This window comes from Pristis pectinata, chromosome 3 (assembly GCF_009764475.1).
Source record: "Pristis pectinata isolate sPriPec2 chromosome 3, sPriPec2.1.pri, whole genome shotgun sequence".
NCBI classification, from domain to species: Eukaryota; Metazoa; Chordata; class Chondrichthyes; order Rhinopristiformes; family Pristidae; genus Pristis; species Pristis pectinata.
The window spans coordinates 18,399,966-18,427,589 of record NC_067407.1 but is presented as its reverse complement, the minus strand read 5'-3'; the positions used below and the strand labels follow the sequence as shown (position 1 = coordinate 18,427,589).

At 40.6% G+C, this 27,624-nt stretch overlaps 1 protein-coding gene across 4 annotated transcripts in view; it reads right to left on the bottom strand.

The window, feature by feature from the left end:
• LOC127568229 (phospholipid phosphatase-related protein type 4-like) overlaps positions 1-27,413 on the bottom strand; it is a 70,165-nt gene extending 42,752 nt beyond the window's left edge. For 2 of the 4 annotated variants that reach the window (XM_052011737.1, XM_052011740.1), the window contains exons 1-2: positions 27,351-27,413; positions 25,512-25,766 (exon numbers count right to left, since the gene is read on the bottom strand). In XM_052011737.1, the coding sequence (XP_051867697.1) occupies positions 25,512-25,589 (78 nt within the window). In that variant the 5' untranslated portion in view covers positions 25,590-25,766; positions 27,351-27,413. Of the gene's footprint in view, positions 1-25,230; positions 25,401-25,511; positions 25,833-27,350 lie in introns of those variants that run through there. The other 2 variants (XM_052011739.1, XM_052011738.1) reach the window with 2 other exon arrangements.
• Between the last annotated feature and the right edge of the window lie 211 nt (positions 27,414-27,624).

Here is a 27,624-nt window from a genome sequence, read left to right as displayed (position 1 = left end):
AAGAGGGCAGATCACTACAATGCTTCAAGGGATGGATGAGGTTCAGAGATAGTGTGGGGGTTTAGAGATAAAGGAGGAGGAGCAATGATGGAGTTGCAGGGGAAAGCTTCTGCAGTGTCTTGGAGGGGAGTTCAAAACAAGGATAAGGTTCTTTAAAAATGGAGAGTAATTTTTAATTCATTTTTGGGATCTGGGCATCACTGACAAGACTGGAATTTATTATCCTTCCCTAATCATCCTTGAGAAAGGGGTGGTGAGTGGCCTTCTTAAACTACTGCTGTCCTTCTAATGAAGGTTCTCCCACAATGCGGTTGGGCAGGGAGTTCCAGGTTTTAGACTCAGGGGTAAAGTAGGGTCAGCAATATATTTCCAAGTCATTATAATGTGTGACTTGGAGAAGAATCTGTAGGTAGTGGTCTTCCCATGTACCTGCTGCCTATGCCCTTCATGGTTGTAGAAGTTGGATTTGGGAGGTGTTGGCAGGATAGCCTGGGTAAGGAACTGCGGTGCATTTTGTAAATGTCACACACTGCAGCCACTGGTGGACTAGTGGTGGAGAGAATGAATGTTTAAACTGGTTGATAGGGTAACATTCAAGCAGGCTACTTTGTCCTTGATGGTGTCAAGCTTCTTGAAAGTTGTTTGTGATGAACTCATCAAGGAAAATGGAGATTTTGAAGGATGTGGATCATCCATCACACTGCTGACTTGTGCCTTGTAGATGATGGAAAGGCCTTGGCAAGTCAGGAGGTGAGTTAGTCACTAAAGAATGCACAGACTCTGACCTGCCTTTATGCAGCTGGTCCTTTTGAGTTTCTGGTCCATGGTGACCACCAGATATTGATGGTGGCAGACTCAGTAACGGCGATGTGACTGAATGTTAAAGGTAGGTGGTTAAACGTCTCTCGCTGGAGATGGCCATTGCCTGGCACTTTTGCATGTGAATGTTACTTCACATTTATTGGCCCATTCCTGAATGTTGCCTAAGTTTTGCTGCTTGTGGTTTCCCAAGGAATTGCAAATGGAATTGAACATTGTGCAATCATCAGCCAACATCCACAGTTCTGACTTTATGATGTAAGGAATGTTGTTGATGAAGTAGCTAAAGATGTTTGGGCTTAAGGCACTGCCCTAAGGAGTTCCAACAGAGAAGCCCTGGGGCTGGGATGTTTGACTTCCATCAACCACAACCATCTCCTTTATGACTCCAACAACTTGACTGCTTTCCCATTGATGTCCATTGGCTTCAGTTTCACCATAGATCAAATACGCAATTAAATGCTGCCTTGATGTCAAGAGTAGTCACTCTCATTTCAGATCTTTGGTCCTCCCTTGTATCCCATTGTGCTACCACCTCAGGCCGGTCCATCCCATCAGTGAGACAAGCAGCCCCCAAGGATTTTGATGGAAGAACCTGGCATATTGTTCATTAGGTACCATTCTATGAGTACAAATATGTCAGGATGTTGCTTGACTAGTTTATGGGACATCTTCCCTAGTATAGGCACCAGCCCCCAAATGTTTGTGAGGAGGAATTTACAGGTCATCTAGGGGCTAGGAGCAACTTTGGCATGTCTCAGTTCAGTGCTTTGGTTGCTACCAGGCTAAAATGGACCAAATATGTGAAGCTGAATGGTCCCTTTCTGTTTCTCATCTTGTTCTCAAATTGCCGGCTTGTCAATAGCATTGAATGCATTGCCTCAGCTTGTTTGCAGGAGCTTATCTAATTTCCAGTTTTATATAAGGAGCAGAAGGAGCCTATTCATCCCCTTGAGCCTGCAATGTCATTTTACAGAATCGAGTTCAATCCTCTAACTCGAGTCCACTTTCCTTTTCAATCCCCCTATCCTTTTATTTCATTGCTATTCATGTAATTTACATTCATTACCTTGAACACAAACATATATTAGTTTATTCATTTTTATTCATGTTTAAATGATATACTGTTTAATAGTTTTTGAAAGAGACCAGCATTCGGTTGATGGGAATATTGGGAGAATAAGATAGGGTTATTATGGGACTAATGTAAATACTTGAAGGTCTATGCAGACTCAGAAGGCTGAAAGGCCTGTTTCTATGTTGTACGACATTTTACTTTACAGCCTAACTACCTTTGCAAACTCAGTAACGACAATGTCACTAAATGTTAAAGGTAGGTGGTTAAACCTCTCTTGTTGTTGATGGCCATTGCCTGGCACTTTTGCGTGAGAAGTATATAAATTACTCAATAAACTTCACCATTTGTATATTCAACATACGTTGATGGAAATGATATAACAAAAATGAAACAAATCAAGAACTAAAAGGTTATTAATTTTCAGAAGAAGCTGATTAATGGAAAAAAGTGGCTCAAACCCTTTTAGAACTTAAAATGTTAAATTTCACATTTTAATAAACAACAAAAATATTTTAAAACTGATACAAAAAATGTTTTCTTACTTATATGCTTACTCTAACAGAATTAATGTACTCAGCAATTTACAATTGAAGTACCATGATAATAGAACAGTGACTGTGAGAGAGCAGTGTTAGGTTTGTAATAGTGAATTGGTTTGGAAACATTAAGAATTAAATAAGCAAACAAGAATAAGGAGCTTTTCTGATTTTCTTTGTACCTGCCCCATGACTATTCTGCTAAATCTGATGAGTCCTCCTGGGTTTAGTTCATTTGACATTCCTCCCTAGGCTTCATATGGGTCCATGCATCAATGGAAGAGATAATTTCAGAATGGAAAGGAGCTCATCACCTGAGGTAGAAATCAGATACACTCTTTTCCACCCTTGATAGCTCATCCTGAAGATGGCCAAACTGAAGGAGAAATCCTTTAGCCTACCTCGAATGAATTCTGATTGACTGTTTAGGTTCCCTTAGCAACCATGCATGCCCAGGACTTTCTGCTGTTTCTAGTGCCCACAGTTGCCATGGTGCAATTTAACACAAGCACCTTATAGGGCTGCAAAATACATACTTCTGTTAATATCCCTCAATTAAACTCCTTCTTCCCTGATAGATTTTTATAAACTTTGATTGCATAAGAGTATCTCACAGCAATTGCTGGCAAGCTCAAATTGACAGCAACAGAAGGCAAAACTCTGACAAGACATTCCTTAAAAATGTCAAAACTAAGCTTACATTCTGGTTTGGAGTGTGTTCATGGTTAAAATAAACATTCAAGCTTTGCCTGTTAAATTTAGATTAATTCTTACAATGCAAAACATAGAATTTTCTACAGTTGAGAAATAAAGTTCACAACATTTTTAGCCTCTGTGACAACTCAGTGATATCTAGGTCCTGATAAATTTTATATAGAAGCATAGAAATATACAGCACAGAAACGGCTCACCTCATCTATGCTGACTGTGATGCCTATCAACACTAATCCACATTGGCCTGCATTAGACCCGTATCCCTCTACTATTTTCCTACCCAAGTATCTGTCCAAATGTCTTTTAAATGTTGTACTTGTATCTGCCTCCACGACCTCCTCCTGTTCCAAATATTCAACACTCTCGCTGTGAAAAATCTACCCGTCAGCTCTTCTTTAAATTTCTCTCCTCTCACCTTCAACCTGTGCTCTCTAGTTCTGGACTCCTCTGCCCTGGGAAAAGGATTCTGACTATCCATCTAATCTATGCCCCTCATTATTTTATAAACCTCCTTAATGTCATCCCTCTGTCTCCTGCATTCCAGTAAGAATCAACCCAGCCAATCCAATCTGTCCTTATAACTGCAGACCTCCAGTTCAGGCAACCACTTTCTTCTGCATTCTCTCTACTGCCACCACATCTTTCCTGTTGTGTGGTGACCGGAACTGTACACAGTTCTAACCAATGTTATGTACACTTACAATATGACATCCCAACTCTTATGCTCAATGCCTCAGCCTATGAAGGTTAGCACACCAAAGGCCCTTTTCTCTAACAAGAGTCGCCACTTTCAGGGAGCTATCGACTTGCCCCCCAAGGTCCCTCTGTACATAAAAACCCCTGAGGTTCCTGTCATTTATTCCACTGGTGCAACCAGAATTTGACCTCCTGAAATGCATTACCTCACACTTGTCTGGATTAACTTCCATCTGCCATTACTCCACCCAACTTTACAGCCAATTTACAGTATGTCCACTGTGTCCCTAGACAACTTTCTTTGTTATCTATGGCTCCACCAATTTTCATGTCATCTGCAAATTTAGTAATCAGAACCCCTACAGTCTCATCCAAGTCATTTATACATCTGTTACAATCAACAATGGTCCCAGCACTGACCACTTGTTACAGATTTCCAGTCAGAGAAACACCCATCCACTGCTATCTTCTGCCTCCTATCACCAAGCTAAATAATAGTTATAAAAACTGCTTCTGAGCTTCTTAATTCTATTTGGACAAGATTACATTGCTCTGATAAGTGATTATGAAAACTCTTATGTGTAATGGTATTTACATTAGGCTCTTAATCCCTTATGACAGAATTAGTATATGGCTTAACAATATTTAATTAACTGGTCACAATGGGAATTATGTAAGTAAACTAGGAAATGAAATTTTTGTAAAGCTAATTGAATAATTCAAATTTGTAGTTTTGTTCTTAATTCTAGGTCTGGATATAAATAGACCATTGACCAAAATTTACCATCCATTATTTGTTGCAAAGTAATGGAAAGATAGAAATGAAGATGCACTTACTAGCATCATTCAGGCTTCTCTTCATTGCCCTGGCATATGTTTTTATATTGTAAGTTGGAAAAAAAGAACTTCTGTTTAAAAGTTTCTTTTAACTGTGAATTGTCATTCATTTCATTATATTCCTGCCTCTGATTGTGAAGTTTTTGAGTTCAAATCCCCCTCCAAAGGTTTGGACACAAAATGATCTCTCTGGTGCAGTAATATGGGAGCATTGTATTTGAATGAGGCAGTAAACCAACTTACTGCCACTTCTTTCAGCATGTAAGATCCTATTGCACTAGCATAAGAGATTGCTCTGATTTCTTAATGCTCTTCACCAAACATAACATAGAAACATTGGAAAATGGGAACAGGGGTTGCCCGTTAAGCCGTTCGAGTCTGCTCTGCCAATCAATACGATCACAGCTGATCTTATGTCTCATTATTATTTTCTCTCTCTCTCTCTTCCCCCCTACCCCTTGTGTCTTGAAATCTAACACTCTCCTTCTTAAGTAAAGTCAGTGGCTTGATCTTCACTGCCTTCTGTGGTAAGCAAATTGACAGGTTTAAGACCCTCCAGGCGAAGAAATTTCTCCTTATCTTAGTCCTAAATGTCTTATCCCATAACCCAAGACTATGATCCCTTATTTTGGACTCCTCCAGCCGAGGGAAACTCAAGTGAATATAGAAATAGTTAGCCGAATCTCTGCTCATACAATATCCCCATCAGTCCAGGAATGAGTCTGGTGAACCTTCTCTATACTCCCTCTATGCCAGGTATATCCTTTTTTTGTGTTAAGGGACCTTAAATATGAGAGTAAACAATATGGATTTCATTATTCCTAATCATCCTGAACTGTCTTAAGGGCAATCAGAAACTTTTGAAGTCCAGTCCTGGTTATAATGCCCCAGATTTTGCTTTTCTTTTCTCTAGCAATTTTTCAACACACTGCCAGTAGTCATCTGTTTCTACAGCAAATCTGGGATTTTGCTGCATGTGTGTTTGAATGCAGCAGTTCATAACTTGCTGACAGATTAATACCAGCGAATCTGCCACTATATGTGGATACATGAGTCTATTCAACTAAATGGTGAAATTGTGGCTACAGGGCAGAAAAGTAAGACTAAGGTAAGTTACATTCCATAATTAATTCTAATTGATTTAAAGTGTTTTCTCATGGTTTTATTGTGATTCTTCTATTTTTACTTAGCTTCTCATTACTTCTGGAGATCAGGGACATTCAGAAGCAATGAAAAATCCTTACAGCTGTGACTAACCTCAAATCTGGGATATGGCTCACCTATGCAACTACATTACAATATCCAGGCAGGGTCTTGCCCATTGGGTCCAGGAGGCTTTGATCTAGCAATAATTTCTTTTTTTTTAAATACACCCAATATAAGAGGGTGAACAAATGGATAACCAAGCAGTGACTGTAGAAGCCCAGAGCACCCAACAAAGGCACTGTAAACATGGCAACTAATTTGCAAACTGCAACAAAGAGATAGTGACTGGTTAATCCATCACCTTTGGCATTGGTTAAGGGATTGGGCAGGACACTAACGCTGTCTGAGTGGAGATTGCACATTCTCCCTGTGACCATGTACATGTTCTCTGGGTGCTTTGATTTCCTCCCATTCCCAGAAGATTTGTGGGTGTCAGGTTAATTTGCCATTGTAAATTACCATGGGTGTGCAGGTAAGTGGTAGAATCTGGGCAGAGTTGATAGGAATGTGGGGAAAATATATAGGATTGGTGCAAATGGGTACTTGATGGTTGATGTGGACTTGGGCCAAAGGGTCTGTTTCGATGCTGTATGATTTCATGACTCTACAACTCTAAATCCCCAGCTCTTCTTGAAATAGCATCATAACCAATCAATTTGGTTTAACTTCTTCTCTGAAGGAGCACAATTCCAATGCTAAGTTTTGACCTCAGCACTGCACAAAGGTGCCAGTCGATATTAATTTCTCAAATCTCCTCAATGGGGCTTGAAAACCTTCCAACCCTAAAGTCACAAAACTTCCTCTAAGAAAAGGAAACTGGATGAACATTTGAGAAAGAATTTGCCAAAGGAGAATCAAAATACTGATAGGGAAGGGGAAATTAAAGGGTGAGAGTAATCTAGCACGAAATATAAAACCAAACCATAAAAGTTTCTGTAAATATGTAAAGAGGAAAAGATTAGCAAATGTCAATGTGAGTCCCTTACAGACTGAGAGATGAGAAATTCCATTGGGGAAATAAGGAAGTGCCTCAAAAATTAAACAAATATTTTGTGTCTGTCTTTACTAAAGAATGAAAAGAAATTTCCAGAACTATTGGAGAATATCAAGTAAAGAGTGAATAAGGAGCTGAAAGAGATTAGCATTGGTAAAAAGTTAATGGGATTGAAAGTAGGTAAATTCCCAGTACCCTGTGATCTGAATCCCAAGGTTTTGAAGAAGATGCAGATAGAGACAGCAGATCCATTGGGTTGTCAACTCCTAAAGACTCTAGAATGGTTCCCACAAATCGGAAGACAGCAAATGTAACCTCATTATTCAGCAGATGAGGTCTATTTGTGCTTTCAGACGTCATTGATAGTGTCACATGACAGATTATTAAAGAAAACTACAGCACATGGTGCTGTGGGTAATATAGTGGCATGGGTTGAGAATTGGTTAATGGACAGAAAGCAGAGAGTAGGAATAGACAGGTCATTTTCAGAGACACAAGAGACTGCAGATGCTGGAATCTGGAGCCACAAACAATCTGCTGGAGGGACTCAGTGGGTCGAGCAGCATCCATGGGGGGAAAGAAGCTGTCGATATTTCAGGTCCAAACTCTGCATCAGGACCAAGAGTAGAGAGGGGAGACAACATAAAATGGAGAGGAGGAGTGGTGAGACAGAAGCCACAGGTGACTGGTGAACTGACAAGAGGAAGGGGGGGGGGGGAAATGTTGGATGATGGGCAGATCGAGCCAGGTAGGGAAAGGGGAGGGATGGAGTTGGGAAGTTGGATGTCAGATGGAGGTAGACAAAGAGAAGGTGGAGACAGGAGGGGATAGGGGAGGGCAAGGGTGGAGACAGCTGCTAGAGGAGATAAATGGGAAAACAAAGGCTACTGATAGTAAAGAAGGTGATAATGGGAGCCATTAGAGGAGAGTGAAAGGCAGATGAAAGCAAAACAAGATGGGTGAGGGGAAGAAAGCCAATGAGTGAAATGTGTGGGGAGTGGGTGGATACAGCCAGAACGGCGAAGAGGGATCATTTTCAGGTTGGGAGGTTATGATCAGTGGAGTGCCTTCGAGATGGGTGGATTGTCCTGTGAGGAGAATGAGAGGTGATCACATTGAAACATGCATAACTGTTCTGGGGATGGCACACTAGATACAGAGATGATGTATCCTCTGGTTGGTGCTCTAAAGCCAGTGGTCACAGTCTCATGCTGAGGGGTTAGGTTTGAGATGAGAAGACATTTCTTTACCCATTCTTTATTTAAGACAGAAAGGCATAGATTCTTGGATTTGAAGGGAATTAACGAACATTTGGTGCAGGAAAGTGATACTGAAGTAAAAGATCAGCTCTGATTTTATTGAATGGCAGAGCAGGCATGGGAGCTGAATGGCCTACCCATACATCTACTTCCTACATCCTTATAAAACACACTGGAACAGAGTTTCCACATACATGAACTAATCCCACCAGGCAACGGGCCAGAAAGCAAAAACCAGAATGATAAGGGAGAACTGAGAAACACAACAAGCACATCGATAAAACTAAAAGCTGTGTGCCAATTCAATGAAATATTCTTCATCCTTCAGAAAATGAAGCATCATGCCATTAAATTGCTAGATTATTTTAACAAGTAATCTAATGAACCTCTGACTGTTCAAGGATCCTGGTGTGTGGAGGCCATGGTCTGATGGACACTGAGGAACGTGCAGTCAGGCTGCATGTAGAGATGACCTAGGAACTAAAACATACAGTTACCAGTGATTTGTAGGAACATTGAGACAGTGACTGGGAAGGAACTATTGGTACCTATTAGAGAATTGTTACAAAACAGTAGAAACAAGATTGGAGATCAAATTCATTATGGATTTATTTATTGGGCACCATAGTGATTTTATTACATGGAATTACCTGACATAAACGAGTCTAAAGCTTGGAGTATAATCTCATGACAAGGAGCCAGCCAGTTGGAACTAAGAGAAGACATTTCTTTAGCAGGGGGCTGTACATTTTTAGATTTTTTTTAACTTGAAAGTGCTGTGGGTGCTCAGTCATTGAGTGCACTCAAGGCTGAGATGGGTAGATTTTTGCACATTAAGAGAATCAGGGGAGAGGAGAGTCAATTGAGAAAACATATTTGAAGGAAGGGGTCAACCATTATCTAACTGAATGATGGAACAAGCTTGAGGGGCAATATTGTTTACTCCTGCTTCTATTTTCTATATTCTTCTATTATATACTGCACATAAACAGGGCACTTAGCCCAACCAATCTATTCCACTATTCATTCCCCACATGATTGTGTGCAGAAATTTAAATTTTCCCCCTTTTCAATGCACCCTATGCCTCTGCTGGTCACAACATATGCACACCCCTATGTTCCACTTGTAGTTCGTAACGTAACTTGATCAGGATAACCCTATAATTCCTTCTTGTTCCTAAGAACATCATGCTTCCCTGTAAGTGCATTTGCACAATTCATTTCAACTACTTGTTGAGGAAAGGATTTCCGCATTCCATCCATTCTCTAGATAAAGTGTTTTCTGGCTGACTATCCTTTATTGATTTCTTGCAGACTACCTTAAGTTGATGGTTTCTACCTTTGCTCTTCCCCATAGATGGAATCACTATCTTTATGTTTACTCAATCTAAGCCCCCAGAAGTTTAAAGATCTTAAGTGGGCTATCCCTCAGAGAAGTGGCCCACCCAAAATATCTTTCCTGTAAAGCTATACTTTTACAACCTATCCTGTGCTTCAATATCCTTTTCATAATATAGTAATGGTTACTAGAACAAAAACATATAACATCGAACAGCACAGCACAGGCCCTTCAGCCCACAATACTGACCATGATACTGACCATGATGGCAATATAAACTGCACATCTGCCTACTCATGGTCTGTATCCCTCCATTTCCTGCCTGTTCATGTGCCGGTCTAAATGTCTTGTAAATGTTGCTATCGTATCTGATTCCACTGCCTCACCTGGCAGTGCGTTCCAGGCACCTACCACCCTCTATGTAAAAATACTGGCCATGCACATCTCCTTTAAACTTTCCCCCTCTCACCTTAAAGCTATACCCTCTAGTATTTGACATTTCCACCCTGGGGATAAAATTTCAGAGTATCTACCCTATCTATGCCTCTCATAATTTCATAAACTTCCATCAGGTCGCCCCTCAGCCTCCAATTCTCCAGAGAAAACAGTTCGAATTTGTCCAACCACTCCTTATAGCTAATACTCTCTAATCCAGGCAGCACCCTAGTGAACCACTTCTGCACCCTCTCCAAAGCCTCTGCATCCTTCCTGTAATATGATGACTAGAACTTCACACAGTACTCCATATATGACCTAAGCTGCCACATGACTTTCCGACATTTATACTCAATGCCCCAACCAATGATGACAAGTTTGCACATTCTAACCAACCAAATACATTCAATATGAGTTAAGTACAACTTCTCCATTCTTTAGTTCTATCCCTCTAAAGATACACACAGACCTGTTGTGTTACTCCATTTGGCTACTTGAAGTGATTGAGTATTTGAATTCTGAAATTTCTTTCTCCCCCATCATCTACCATCAACATTTTGATTGTCATCACTGACCAGAAACATAACTGGACCAGCCATATCAATAATTTGAATGCAAGGTTTACCCATAGACTAGGTACTCTGCAGTGAGTGACTTCCTTCCTGACCATCTGTAAGGCTTGAGGCAGCAGAATGATGGAATACTCTCCATTTACATTCATGATAGCACTTCTAACAGCAATCAAGAATCTCGACTGCATCCGAGGTAGGTCAGTCCACTTGTCTGGCACTCCATCCACCACTTTAAGGATCCACTCGCTCCACCAGAATGTAACATCTACTAAGTGCACTTAATAACTCACCAAGGCATCAGAACAGCATTTCCCAACCCTGTAACTTCTATTTTCAAGATGAACAAGCAGGGAATACACTATAAAGCAATCAAGTTCTCTCACTGATCTACAGCTCACTGAACATCTTCCATCCCCCTTTCTAAGTATTATGTTAGTTATCTGCCAGCCCTCTACTACTACAATTTATGCTAATTCATAATTAAACACATTTAAAAATACTTTTCTTTCATAGAGAGATATAGTGCAGAAACAGGCCCTTCATCCCCTCAAGTCTGGGCCAACCATCAATCAACCATTCTTTTCCCTTGATTCTTCTAGTATGTTCAGTAATTGCCTCAGATCAAGGGTCTCACTGCTTCTGTTTTCGTTTATATGTGGATATATCTCATGTGATGCCATGTCTATTCATCCCAAGCCTCTGATAAATATTGAACCAAAGTAATTATTTAATATCTCTGTGTATGATTTTACCCAGTCTATTGCTTGGGGACCATTTTCTTAGTCTGACTTTCGTTGTTTTAATTTACATTGCTGTAGAATAATTTGTTACGTTAACTCATGGCCCATGACTAAATTTCATAGCTCCTCTTTGCTTTCTTAATTTTTAAAAAAAATTATCTTTGTATTCCCTCTGGTTTGGTTGTCCATATCCTCAATGTGTGTCTTCTTCCTTAGCCCCCTTATCCTCTGTCCTGCATCACCACTTTATTCATCCACAGTATTCATTAACATTTAAATTGTTTTGCTTCAGCAGAATGGATTTTTTTTAATTAAATCTATGGAATAACTATTTAAAAGTTGCTACATCACTCCCAGTATTGCGTCCATTTCCCCCCAAGCTGTTATTTTGGTCTTCATAACATTGAAGTCCTTCTCCATTATTGTCATATTATGATCAATGTTGCCTTAAGATTTCTCTGCTTTTACTTCCCTTATCTACAATGGTTCATCATTAGATCTAAAGGCTTTTGTCAGGCTGTTTACGTACTGTTTTAAGAGAGTTGTCTATAGAGGCTGGCTAACTTACACAATCCGAGAGGATGCTTGCACTTAAATTGAACTCTGGCATCTGAGTTTAGGTTGAGCTGTGTACTGCCAGCATGTCCAAGCCCATCATTGTTAGGGTGACTCACCAGTATGTGAACACCATGCACAAAACTGCTATCCTCATGGTAACGATCAAGTGTGAACAACCACAAATACTTGCTGGGCTCAGGACATCCACAGTCAGGTTAAACCCAGTTTAACCACAATTTTAGATCTCTAGTCACCTACATATTACAGGGAATATTCGGTTTGCTATCTTCTTCTGGGATTTTTAAAAAAAATTCATTCAGGAATCAATTAGGGATAAACAATAAATGTTGGCCCTTACCTATGACAATAATTGGTAAGGTCCAACATTTGTTGTCTATCCCTAATTAACTCCTGAAATGAGTAGCCATTTCAAAGAGGAATTAACAGTCACAGAAAGGCCAAACTGGCAAAGTTCCTCTTCTGAAGTCAACCAGATGGATTTTTAATGACAAATCCAGGTTTTTCATGGTCTTTATTACTGTACATGCTGTATAGTTCCAAACCAATTTAAGTTGAATTCCCCAACTGCTACACAGGGATTTGAACTCATGCCTTTGAATCAATGATTCAAGCCTTTGACCAGAAGGTCAATAACTTAACCACAGAGCTATGGCCCCCCTGAAGGATGAATACTCTATTTTCTTCTCACTTCTTTAATTTATTTGCATATTTCTTCCTGCATTGCCCTTCCTTTATGAGGCAGTCTGAAGATTACCAACAATTATTGATTTTTTTTTCATCATTTCTGCTGGCTGAGTTACGTTTTCCATCAATATGTTGCTACCTCCAATGTCAACATGCTTCACCACTGTTTTATTCATTCCCCCCCCCCCCACCTTATCTTTTCTGCAGGTGTTCTGCAATGCTCAGTTCCTAATTTATACAGCCTTCCTGAGTTATCGTGACTGCAAGTGCCTAATGGGAGTTAAATGACAGCATTAATGAAAATGGAACAATTTATCAATGAATGCATTCATTGCAGTGAACAATATATATTTCATTTAGAAACAGCAAAAATATTTCTGTATTATATAATGGAACACCTCTCTGTCTAATTATAACCGTGGATCACAGGCACAGTAGTGTAGCAGTTGGTGTAATGCTTCACAGCGCCAGCGACCCGGGTTCAATTCTGGCCACTGTCTGTAAGGAGTTTGTACGTTCTCCCCGTGTCTGCATGGGTTTCTTTTGGGTGCTCTGGTTTCCTCCCACATTCCAAAGACGTACGGGTTAGGAAGTTGTGGGCATGTTATGTCGGCGCCAGAAGCATGGCCACACTTGCGGGCTGCCCCCAGAATACTCTATGCAAAAGATGCATTTCACTGTGTGTTCCGATATACATGTGACTAATAAAAATATCTGATCTGATGTTTTTAAAGAGCTCTCATGAAAGCCTTGTTGTAATTGATCCAATGATAAAATTGATCAGCCAGGGTAACAGGTTTTGAGATAGTGGAGACAATTCTTAAAAACTGGGGCTTTAGTCCACCTACAAATCAAGAATCATGTAGCCATGCCAACCGCTTGTATCATTCTCATCTGGACTGATTTCCAGTTTGACCAACCAGCAGGAGTCACGCATGTATACATCAGTGGTTCTCAGCAAACCATATATCTATGGTGTCCACCACCTCATCCCCGTCCCACAGTCCTTGTTGCCAGTAACTTCAATCTACCAAACTCTTTCCTACCTCCACCCAGTTGTTACCACAGGCTACTCCCCACCACCCTTCCCCCCCAAACTGACTGTTGCCTCTTTCTCTTCCCCACTTCTGCCACTACCTCCATACAGCTGCCTCTGCAGCCCATGTTTAGACATTTCCAAAGCAATCCCCTTCTCCATCCAAAATTTTTTAGTAGTTGTCAAATGAAAGATGTGTTGAAAACCACTGATCGACAAGTCAGAGCTAAATGATGTAGTTAAGAGTCAAATGTCATTTTCATGCTGAACTATCTGCTTCTTATAATTCTTGATATTGCTACAAACCTTTCACGAAGATTCGAGCTCTTGCCTCCAGATCTTTAAGCTTCTGACTGGATGACATTCCATTATCAACTCACAACCACATTACAACAAGATCCCAGGACTAAAATCATTCAAGTTCACTGCTGATTACTGGTGACCACTGCATATACTCTGTCCACCGTTTATACAACAGGGCACAATATGAAAATCATCCCCATTGTGACTGACTCCATCAATAAATCTGTAGTGACAAGGGAGCCCGTGTGCACCAACTATAATCAGTAATAGCATTGAATTTGAAAGATCAGACAAACTTACAGTGCAGCAATGATAGAAGAACAGACACAAAACTGCAAAACAAATCAATATAACATTTTACTTAGCAACATTTTACTTAATTTGGCCAAATCATGCCTGAATTACTGTAACTCTTGTAGTGAATTATGATTGTGAAAATCATTTTAAGCAAATGTTTCATTCTCTCTAATTTTTGTACATTTTAGTGGTAGAGATAGAATATTTAACTTTTAGATTATAGGTAACTACATTAATTTCTTTTAAATGAAAAATTGTCTCCTACCATTTATAAGTTAATGAATGTTCCATATACCAATGGAATACTGCTTTATAGGTATCCCTGGTGTCCTCTTTGAATTGGGTCATGGTATATTTCAAGGATAGTTGAAGTTACTATAATTGTCCCCAGAGAATGCCTTGACAGAATGCAATTGTTTAATGTTCATCTATAAATAATTTTATCTTTTTTTTTTACAAACCCAGACGGAAGCACCTTCATACTATAGTTTCTTGATGTGGGTTATAGTAGTTTTCTCCAGGATCATGTAAATCCACAGATTAATATTCTGATTGATTTTGAGAAATCCTAGCTTGGCATCTACCATTGAACAGCTTTTGCTGCTCTACATCATGTTGACATATTACCATATTTTTGGTTCCAACTTGGATATTACCATGGTTAAAATTTTATTACATCATATATGTTTCATTATTTCAAGAAACAATTAACACACCACAGCATTCATAAAGTGGGAAGTGGGAAGGAGAAAACTGGCACCATATGCTTGTATGTGAAATCTAGCTATGAGCTCAGAGTATATTGATGTGATATATAACTGGTGCAGCACAATCAAAGTTATTGGCACTATTTTAAGATACCTTTATCAAATCCTATTTGCATGGTTCTTCATACATGTCACTGATCATCACTAAATAACACATGCATGATTGTTTGTCATTGTTTACAACAATAAATATATCTCTTTTTTCCAGGGTTATTTCTTCATTCTGAAAACTCCCAATACAATGTACAAAATTTCAGCTGGTATTAATGCTCATTACCTCTGAAGATTAAAGATGTTATTTGCTATCATGCACTTGATTATTTTTAATCTGAGGGTGTGAATTTAGTATTTTAAGAACTTTCAGCATGTTCCTTAAATGCTCCAACTAAATCCATAAAATATTAAAAGAATGGGATTTATTTAAGAATATTGAATTCTTTTAATGTACCAGTCATTTAACTTTAATTGATGTCACAATGATTCTCTTGTTGCTGTTCAACGCATGATTCCACAATGGAGAATTTCAAGAAGCCAACAGTGTAATTTCTTTTTATCCATGTTTCACGGCAGAACTATACATTATATGTATACATAAATGAACAGGGGCTAGACTAATCACCAATTGTAACAAGACTATGCTTGATTGGGTTTTATGTAGCTCATGTGGAGTATAAACACTGACTTGAACCAGTTGACCAGTTTATTGCTGTAAATTATATATAATTCTCTAATTTAACTTAAATCAACATTAATCTGTTGCTTTGATAGCTCGCCCACTATGACTTGCAACAAGTTATTTATCCTTCAAGAGTGTAAAAGAGAGAAGAGCACATTCCCTGCTAAATACTGCAATTTAGAATTCATCAGTAAAAGTGGACTGGAGCAAAAAGACAGTTGACACACACATACATCTGGAGATGGTGGGAAAAGAACCGGAAAAGGTACATATAAAAATGAATGCATTTGAAAGGCTGAGAAAACATATCCTCTGATGAGAGGGACAAGGTGACTTCCACAGGCTGGACCGTAACGAGAATTGGTAAGACTTTAAAAAATGAAAATGGTAACCAATGAGAAGAAAAGCTCTTTTTTAGCAGATAATGGTTATGACTTCAAACTCATTGCCTGTAATATTAGCAACCTTTTAATGATATCAAGTTTACTTGGAATAGAATGGGAGAATTTACTGGAATAGTCAATGAAGTCCAGGGAACAAAGGCATGGATGATGGTTTCCAGCAATAGATGAGTTAAGGCAGAAGTAGAGAAAGGAAATGTGGCAGAGATGGTAATAGATAGTTTAATGCTATCTAGATTTGTAACATCTCGGGGTGTCATATCCCATCCTTTCTGAAAAGTCCAGATCAGTTTCAATGGACTTGCCAGAAAGAGAGATGGAGTCAGTGGCTAGAAAATGTAATTTCTGATGGAGACAGCAAGCAATGGCTTCGGCTATCTGGACATTTATCTGGGCAAGATTTCATCCAGGACTGGATGTCAGACATGCAGTATGGCAATCTAGAATCAGTGGACAAATCAAGAAAGGTGATGCTGAGGTAGAAACAGTTATCATCAGCATAAATTTGGTAACTGAAGCTGTGTTCTTAAATGATGTGATGGGACAACATGCAGACGAGAACAAGGTGAAAATGATAGATTCTTGGGGGACAGTAGTGCAGTTAGGAGAAGGCAATACTGATGACTCTCTAGCTATGACTGGATAGGTAAGAATGAAACCTGCAGAGGGTATTCCCAGCCAGCTAAATGAGGAGGGAGATGTATTGGATGATGATGCTGTGGTCAACCATACATGTTACAAGAAGGTTGAGTGCAACAAGGAGGGATGAATTGCCATTACGGCAACACATGGATATTACTACTAATTTTGTTAACGGCTGTTTTGTTACTGTGGCAAAGGCAGAAATTTATTAGATAATTGCAGACAAGTATATCTATGAAAGATGGACACAAATGTTTATGGCTATAACTACTTCAGGGCCTTTGGTTAGGAAAGGGAGATCAAGTGTGAGAGTCAAAGTAAATCTGCATCTTTTGTAGATCACACAGGGCTCATGGCCAACAGAGTTAAGCCAGTCCTGCCCCTGATATCCTGAGATTTGTCAGAAGGTCTACAGAACTGATGTATGTAGAGCATAGAATGGTACAGCACAGGAACAGACTCTTCAGCCGCAATGTCCATGCAGACCATGATGCCAACTTAAACTAATCGCATCTGCCTGTACTTGGTCTATATCCCTCCTCCCCCGCCTGTCCATCTGTCTGTCCATACTGATGTGTTTGAAATCTTTTGATAGCAGAGATACAGAAAAAATTATTTCCTGTGAAGAGAGGTCAAGAGGGAATAAACATAAAATTAGAGCTGGGCTACTCAGGCAAAAAAATCATTTCAGCACTTTTTCGAAGTGCGGTGCAAATCTAGAACTCCCTTCCCTAAAGCCTGTGGTTGCCGGTTTAATTGAAATTTTTTAAAAAATTGAGGTTAATAGATTTTTATTGAGGAAAGGTATCAAGAGAATTGAAGCAAAAGCAGAAAGATTCTAGGGCTTAAGTCCGTTGTGATCTGATTAAGAGGTCAAACAGTCCTGTGTGGCTGTACCCCATGGTGATTGTCCCCCGTCAACAACCTGATGGCTACCATTAACTGAATACATATATATTCTTACCATAAGAACAAATCAGTGCCAAGATGTTTAAGTGGTGGAGTGACTCACCTCCTGAACCCTCAAAGTCCTTCCACCATCCACAAAGCACAAATCAGTATTGTGCTGGAATATCCCCCATTAGACTGGATCATTGTAGCTCCAAGCACAGGTCCAGGTCAACATCAGCCAGAACAAAGCAGCCTGCTTAATTCACATCCCATCCACCACCTTAAACATTTACTCCCTCCAATAGTGCAACATTAATACAATATATACCATCTGCAAAAATCAATGCAGCTGTTCAGTAAAGCTTCTTTGACACCACTTCTTAACCTGTGACTTGCACTGCCTGGCAGAATAAGGGCAGCAGGTGTAGTGGAAGGTCACCAGAAACTAGAAACCTGATGACAGTACCTGGTGGCATTGTCTACATTTACCATGAACAAATTTGAACCCTAGATTGTTGATTGAAAGAACCGTATAACACTCTCCCCTCCATGTAATACATCAACCTGACTGGGAAATACATGGTTGGTCATTTGTTGCCACTGGGTCAAAATCCTTGAACTTCCTACTGAACATTACTGTGGGAGTACCCTGAACATACAGGCTGCAGCAGATGAAGAAGGGAGCTCACTGTCAATTTCTCAGGGGAAATTCATCAGGCAAAAAATGCAAGTATTGTTAGTGATGCCCATGACCCACATAAAAGGGAAACAAATGACCTTCTCCTATTCCTATAGTACCAGGATACAACCATAAAAGGCATAACTACAGTTAATGTAGGACAAGAAATATAAAAGGACAGAAAATGAGAAGGTGTTTATAATTTTTAAACAGATCTTTCCTTTCAAACTTCATATGAAATTCTAGGATACCTATACACTGATGATGATATTCAAACTGGGCTAAAGTTTTGCAAAACGTTAGTTATCTGGAGTAAGATAAGATATCTTTAGTAGTCACATGTACATCAAAACACACAGTGAAATACATCTTTTGTGTAGAGTGTTCTGGGCGCAGCCTGCAAGTGTCGCCACGCTTCCAGCACCAACATAGCATGTCCACAACTTCCTAACCCATACATCTTTGGAATGTGGGAGGAAACCAGAGCACCCAGAGGAAACCCATGTAGACATGGGGAGAATGTACAAAATCCTTACAGAGTTCAGAATTGGACCCGGGTTGCTGGCACAGTAATAGCGTTATGCTAACCACTACACTACGTATATGAGTACCATATTTATATGTTAATATCTATTGATATGATGCACAGTTTTCAAAATAGTGTCATATTTTTGGCTTCACTGCACACAGCGCCAAGAAAATGGAAGGGTATTGGTATTGGTTTATTATTGTCACTTGTACTGAGGTGCAGTGAAAAGCTTGTCTTGCAAACCGATCGTATAAGTCAATTTATTACACAGTGCAGTTACATTGAGTTAGTACAGAGTGCATTGAAGTAGTACAGGTAAAAACAATAACAGTACTAAGTAAAGTGTCACAGCTGCAGAGAAAGTGCAGTGCAATAAGGTGCAAGGTCACAACAAGATAGATCGTGAGGTCATAGTCCATCTCATTGTATAAGGGAACCGTTCAATAGTCTTATCACAGTGGGGTAGAAGCTGTCCTTAAGTCTGGTGGTACATGCCCTCAGGTACCTGTATCTTCTACCCAATGGAAGAGGAGAGAAGAGAGAATGTCCCAGGTGGGTGAGGTCTTTGATTATGCTGGCTGCTACACCAAGACAATGAGAGGTAAAGACAGAATCCAAGGAGGGGAGGCTGGTGTCCACGATGCCCTAGGCTGTGTCCACAACTCTCTGCAGCTTCTTGCGGTCCTGGGCAGAGCAGTTGCCGTACCAAGCCGTGATACATCCAGATAGGATGCTTTCTATGGTGTATCGATAAAAGTTGGTGAGAGTCAAAGGGGACAAACCAAATTTCTTTAGCCTCCTGAGGAAGTAAAGGCACTGGTGAGCTTTTTTGGCCATGGCATCTACATGATTTGTCCAGTACAGGCTGTTGGTGATGTTCACTCCCAGGAACTTGAAGCTCTCAACCCTCTCGACCTCAGCACCATTGATGTAGACAGGTGCATGTACACTGCCCCCTTTCCTGAAGTCAATGACCAGCTCTTTTGTTTTGTTGACATTGAGGGAAAGGGGACACCAGCCACTGCACATGGCCTTCACTGAACATACCAAAGCCTTTGATTCCATTAGTCAGGATTGTGGAAAATCCTGCACAACTTCAGCCACCCACAGAAGTGCATCTTCATCTTACATTTGCTCCAATGACAGCCTGCAACCTGTGATACTAACAATGGGGCTACAGCACAACCAATCTCAGTGTCAAACAAAGCTATGTCTTTGCCCCAACACTTTTCTTATTCTTTCTCACCACCATGTTGCTGCTCACTTCCAGCAAACTTCCCCTGGGAGTGGAGCCAATCTTCAGAACTAATAGAAAACTGTTCCATATCCACAAGACTAAGATCCTGTACCAACCTGCTTGCCAACAATAAAGGTTCATGGCAATACCCTGAAAACATGAACTACTTCCCATACCTCATGAGCTACTTCTTGGTGAAGGCAGACATCAATGATAATATTCATCATTGTCTTCAATATGCTTCCATTCAATTGAGGAAAAGTATATTTAAAGGTGAAGACCTCAGATTTGGCACAAAACTCATAGTCTACAGGGTAGCAATGATCCCGGTGCTCCTATTTTCTTCTGAGACCTGGATTACCTGCAACAGGCACCTCATGGCACTAGAAAAATAACATCAGTGCTGTTTCACTAGAAGAGTAAGTGAACCAATATCAATGTCCTCTCCCAGACCAACATCCCCAGGATTAAGATCCTAGTTACTTTTAGGCAGCTACATCTGGCAGGCCATGCTGTTTGTATACTGGACACCAGACTCCCAAATCTATTGTGAGCTCTTTTGTGAGAGGAGATTATCAGGGGGACAGAGGAAAAGATTCAAGAATGTCTTCTGAAGAAATGCAACATCCCCATTAACCATTAATAACCTCTAATCCACAACTGTTCAAACTGGAGAAGGAACATTCACGATGGTATTGAGAACCTCGAGGCCATGTATCAGAAGCACACAAAAGCCCATGATTCTATGAAAAATAGTAATAGAATTAAAAAGACTACCTCCAGGAGGCTATCACATGCTAAGTTTCAGCTCTCAATGTGGTTCCTGAATCATAAATGAACGTCAAATGATGATTTACTCAAGTTTCTTCACACAACTTGCTTGCACCAATCGTGGCACAGTAGTTAGCACTGCTGCCTTGTAACTACAAGGCATGGTTCGATCCTGATCTAGAATACTGTCGATGTGGAGTATTCATGTTCTCCCTGTGATTATGTGGGTGTTTGGTTTCCTCCAACATCTCAAAGATGGCCTATTAACTTAATTATCCCTTATTGTAGGTAAGTGCAGAAACAAATTCATAGGGGAGTTGATGGCATAGAGTCAGAGTCATAGAGCAATACAGCACAGATCCAGGCCCTCCGGCCCAATGAGTCTATGCCGACCAAGGTGCCTGCCCATCTCGTCCCAATTTCCTGTGTTCAGCCCATATCCCTTTAACCCCACCCCTGCATGTACCTATCCAAGTGCTTCTTAAATTATACTATTGTACCTGCCTCAACCAGTTCCTCTGGCAGCTCATTCCATGTATTCACCACCCTCTGCATAAAAAAGTTGCCCCTCAAGTCCTTTTTAAATCTATTCCCTCCTACCCTAAATCTATGTCCCCTAATTATGGACTCCCCTACTCCGGAGAAAAGACTGTTACCATCCACCTTATCTATGCTCCTCACAATTTTATGAACTTCTATAAGACCACCCCTCATTCTCCTACCCTCCAAGGAATAAAGACCTACCCTGGCCAATCTCTCCCTAGAACTCAGCCCTTCTAGTCCTGGAAACATCCCAGTTAATTTTTTCTGCACTCTTTCCAGTTTAAGCTCATGTTTCCTATAACAGGGTGACCAAAACTATACATAGTACTCAAAGTGCGGCCTCACCAATGACTTATACAACTGCAATGTAATGTCCCAACTCCCATACTCAATGCCCTGAATGATGAAGGCCAGCATGCTAAATGCCTTTTTCACCACCGTGTCTACCTGTGATGCCACTTTCAATGAGCTATGCACTTGTACTCTGACGTCCCTCTGTTCCATTATACTCCCTAGTGCCCTACCATACATAGTTTAAGTCCTATGCTAGTTTGACTTTCCAAAATGCATCACCTCACACTTATCTGTATTGAAATCCATCTGCCACTCATCGGCCCACTCCCCTAACTGACCAAGATACCCCTGTAATCTATGACAACCTTCTTCACTATTAACAACACCTCCAAATTTTGTGTCATCCACTAACTTACTGATCAAGACTTGTGCATTCGCATCCAAATCATTAACATAAATAATGAATAACAAGGGTCCCAACGCCGATCCCTGTGGCACACCACTGGTCACTGGCCTCTATTCCAAGAAACAACCTTCAACCACCACCCTCTGCTTCCTACCTCTGAGCCAATTTTGAATCTACCTAACTAGTTCTCCCTGGATTCCATGGGAGCTAACCTTCCAGATCAGCCTACCATGTGGGACCATGTCGAAGGCAGATGAGAGAGAATAAGTTGCAGGGCTACAAGGAAATAAGGAGAGGGGAATGGAAAGCAAATGTTAATTCTGTAGCTCCAACAGGGGCTGAGGAGAAAAAAAAACACCATATAACCATTGCATTTAGTTGTGTGAACTATGACTAGAGAATTACCTTGTTATTTGAACTGAAGTCAGAACACTGGAAAATCTGCCTGTTGAGGGGCTTGATAGTATCCCTGCCCTGAAGCTATTGGTCTGAGTTCATTGTGACAGAAATGCATTTACCTCAACCTCTTAGCTCTTCATAGGAACAGTAATTGTCTTATTGAGGAGAGAGCTGTGCATTTTCTTGTGTGAGAACAAGGGCAAAATCTTCTCTTCACAGTTATAAATGTAAGAATTTGTAAACAGGAAGGATGTTGGAGATTACAAAACACTATAACTGCGTGGGGGTGTTGACGGATCCAGGACACCCATTAATCATTTAGCAAAAGCAGGTTTGCAGCATCAGATCAATGCAGAGTGGGATTGCTAACTCCATGGATAGAATCTCCTGCTGACACAGTGGATGAGTCCGATTTGTTGATGATGTGGGTGCACTGATGGCATAAAATCCCTCCCCTACACTGCTGAACATCTTACAGGTAGCTTAAGATGATGGGCAAATGAGTTGCCATCTATGCCAAGTACTCGGTAACCAAATCAGACAACCATCCAATGTCAAATTTATTTAAACCAACTTGGCATATGCAATACCACTGTTGTAGATGGTGAAGAGTTCAAAGCTTTTTCAAAGACACCAACATTGTGCACTGCTAAGACCCTAAGTGTGATCACTCAAATTAGGAGAGCCATACGGGATTTTGTTTCTATCACCTACAAATAAAATCATTGCAGCCATCTTGCTCTACCAACTGTACAAGAAATTCAAGGTAGATTTTAGCCTGGCCGTGGAACATCCAAGAGATTTTCTGAAGATGTCAAATCCATCAAATGTATAAAGCACTCAAACCTCCCAGAGGGAGTTACTGGAGTTCATTCAGAGATAATCAAACCCAATATACAATGCCAAATTTAGCATTTATGGAAAGCATAAGGTGCACTCCACCAGCAGAAATCAGGCAATGAAAGTCTCTTCTAAGAGTAAATTGCGTGTGACTGGAAATAAAATGACTAGAAGAATCTAGAATAATTCTCTTGGAAAAACAATGGCCTACACCATGCTTTACAACTGTAAGTGAAATAAGGGGATATGGAATTTTATACCAAGGTACTTTCCTGTTACTGTGGAATGAATATTAATGTACAATATTCAACAAATATTGCTGGCACCTTTATACACTAGCGGCACTGATAGTCTGGTCCACCTCTTCCCTACAAACAAGAAGATTATTTTTGCCCTACCTGTGTCAGGTACTAATCTTCAATGCAATTGTTATGTAGGAGGGAAGACATTTTGGTTCTAATCCTTTTTTTTAAACATATGATAAAAGACAAACATGTTTTTCTAACTGGAATGAGATAATTACGGTAAGTACTCTTGTCAGAGCCTGTAAAGTCCTTGCATACAAATGCGCACTCACTGAGTATTTTACAAGAATAGCTGCAAAACTGTTGGACCAATAACTCTCATGATATTCATTTAGAGAAAATATAACATTCTTGCTATTTCCCTGCCATTAATGTTGAATTATGTTTGCACCTCAAATTATTAGGAATGTGTTGTGATAAGTGAATTGTAAGGTCAATGAGCATTTTATGTCCAATGTCTGTCCAATGATCCCTCTCCATAACCAATGAAATTTAAGAATATAGAGAGAACATAGCAAATGACAGATGCAATTGCATGAATGTAAGCAAATCAGCTATAGAAATAGAAATAACGAGAAAAAAAGAAGTGGATTAAGAGAGAGAACAAGAGAGAGAAAGGTGAGAAAAACATTTGAAGATGTATACAGAAAAAGCTGGAAACACTCAAGAGGTCAGGCGGTATCTGTGGGAAGGGAAACAGAATTAATGTTTCAATTCAAGGACCTTTTGTCAAAGGTTTGGATTTTTGATGGAGAATCTTTGACCTGAAACATTAATTCTTTTTCTCTTTCCACGAATGTTGCCTCACCTGAGTATTTCCAGCATTTTCTGTTTTTATCTCAATTTCTAGCATTTTCATTTTTTTTTATTTTCATTCTAAGATTTTCTTTAAAAATCTAGGAACAAGTTACTACCTGGGGGAGTGACATTTCACAGTATCAATGCTTCCTTTTCTGGGTGCTCCAATGTCGAATGGCATGTCAGGGCCACAAATCCTGTATTTATTTATTCAGTTCTGTTACTGGGGTAAATCCAGCAATTCCACGTCAGACCATGGAAATGGGAAGATAGCATTTTCTTTGCCTTTGCTAAAAATAATGGCATAAAGCTTCAAAACATCCAGCAATTTATGATGACAGAGCTCAGTTTCACTGCAAAATGTTAAATGTTACACCTAAGAATGGTTTGCATCATTAACTCCATGAACCCATGAGTAACCTCGTCATTCCTCTTTTGCACTATTTATTTATTTATGTAACTTATAGTAATTGCTATGTCCTTATGTCTTTCACTGTACTGCTGCCACAAAAGAATAAATTTCACGACATATGTCACTGATAATAAACCTGATTCTGATTCTGTACATTAGAACAATTTGCTCATTCTAGAGCAGTTGCCCAGACATCCCTTCACACCCTGCAAGGCTTCAGGTTGGTCTCCAATATCTTCTTCACTGCCTGATTTCGAGAGGCAGCTTGTTTTATTATGTGTAACAGCAGGACACTCGCGGCGGATGATTATAAAAACTACCCAGAAATGCTGCTATTTCAATTTATGTAAATTATATAAAGGGGAATAGCTCGCCATTGCAGCTTTGATAAATAAAGTCATTCAGTGGGCAAATCCTGCGCCCACATGCAAATGCTTACAATTGTGTATGCATTAATCAAATCACTTATGTTAACAACTGGAAAGGGAACGCTGAAAATATTGCACCAGATGTTACCTTCACTGGAGGCTCAGCCACTTTGGATCGATGCCTGTTTGATGAAATCGCTGTCACTGTGGACGCGAGTTCCATGCGCGATGGTCTAATGTTAAGTACCAATGGTCGTCTCTTGCTTTACTAATGGTGGAGGGGGTTTGGGGGGCGAAGAGAGCCGAGGACACGTATCCCTGAAATGACAAGCTGGGAATTTCACTAATTGTAAGTTCACAATCTTGGCATCGATGAACCGTTAGGTCCAACGTTTCTTACCTGCGGCTGCCTAGCCAGCGTCGACTTACCTCCACGAAATAAAAGCAAGGCAACAGGGTAACGCTCTCCTTGGTCAGCCTGGCTTTCTGCCTTTCTTTAGAAGACATGTCCGGTTTGCAGACCTGTGCCACACGCCGTCGCCGATTAGTGCAATGGATTGGTCCGACCTCCCGATCTCGGCTGCACAATCTCGACAGGCTGCTCGCCGCTTACAGTCCCCAGCGCCGCCCGTGTCTCGACAAACCTCGCTGTTTCTCCGTAAACCAAGTGCCCGTATATTCAGGCTGTGCGGAAAGAGGCGCAAACAACACAATGCAATAAATTGTAGGTGGCCACACAACAGTCAAAGGAGCCTGTCCGCACAACGCCACGTTTCTCTGGTTTGTCCCATTTCTGCCTTATTGGTGTGTGTGCTTGTGTGTGTATGCGTGTGTGTGTTTCTCCCCTGCAGCGTTAATCTGCTCCAGTTATTTAAACGTGCATATTAAATCCCAGGGTTTGGCACACACACCGCCGGCGCGTCACTAAACGGTTCCATAATAATGGCATATTACCACCGTGACAGATTTTAAAGGCACGAAACATCACATCACACAGAGACCAGGGCTGAGACAGCGCTGTATCACCGCCTTCTCAATGCCAAAAAAATCCCCCAAACTGCGGTCACAGTATCCCGAGACGCTTCACGCCAGCGTTCTCAAACAAGGTGTGAACATTTTCACTAGCCCTGGCATCTTGACTCATCATACGGTCAGGCAAAGACAAACCATTATTCGGGTTTAGCAAGAGGGCAACACAGCCCCGCAAATAGTTCGCTCCCACGTGTTACCAGATACCAATTACACCCGCGCTCCGATGTAGTAAATGCTCTCGCTGTATCCTCCAGACATGTTCAAATCAAATCTTTCCCAAAGTACCATTTGTGTGATCGTGTCCTAATCAAAATCAAGTTTCCTGGACTGCCGGTGTAATTTTATCGTTCATTTACTGCCACCGCATGTGTTAACACTCTCGGGCTTCGATTAAACGAGTTGTTGAATTCGTTTAATTCGATTAAACAATTATTTCAGCGGATAAGGGCAAATCATAGAAACGCGTTTCAACAGAAAGTGGCTGTTCGGCCCGTCGACTTCGTACCAGCTGTTTGGAAGAGCAATCCAGCTGGTCCCGCTTCCCCGCCTTCTCCCCTTCGCCCCTCGAGTTCTTTCCATAAACCATATTCGCCTCCCCTTTGCTCCCTCTACTACCGCTGGCAGTGCACGCCAGACCCCAACCATTCGCTGCCTATACAATGGCGTGGGATGTTAATGCGTTTAACGCATTTAATGTTGGCATGCATCCATTCTACCCATTGAACAGAACTCCATACTTGGCGAGTAGGATGGCGTCGCCACTTCTTCATATTCCATTGGTGGCGAGACGAACTACTTAAACTCGAAACTCAATCATTTCCATTGCTTGTTTGGGCAAATACTGAAACATCCCTCACATCAGCAATGCTATGCGCTTGTCTGAAGGTTCAATGCGTGGAAGCCAAAGCCATATTTACTGCTGCTAAGGTATGAGAGATAGTCACAGCCAGGAATAAGGTCTCCTGGTCGTTATGTCAAGAGTGCATGGCCATTCTTTAATAAGGTTTTTCCATCGAAATCTTAAATGACTATTCTTTTTTCACTGGAACATCTAATGGATCCTTATCCAAATTGTCTATGCACCCACAGTAGGAATACACTTACTGAAACTAATCCGCCCTTATCTGGAAGGGCACAACGAACTGTGTTGCCCCATAAACATAACGAAAACAAAAGTACTTCATAAAATACAAGTGCATCAAATTTTATAGGAATTCGTTAATAAAAATGACTTACATGTGCAAGAACAAAGCAGGGCATTCCTTACGTCTGTGATCTATAAATCTTCCTAGATTCGACTCCCAACTACGATGAGTCGTGTTGGTATTGGGAGATTGTCTTTTTAAAGTCCCAATACACAGGCTTTGAAAACCACATGCCCCCCATTATTCACGTGTCTAAGTCTGCAAATAGAACTCGTACTATTTTTGAAGCACTTCAGATATCAGGTTGTGCGATTGGTTCCGGCTGGCGGGACCCGATAGATTATTAAAGGTTTGTTTCCGCGAGA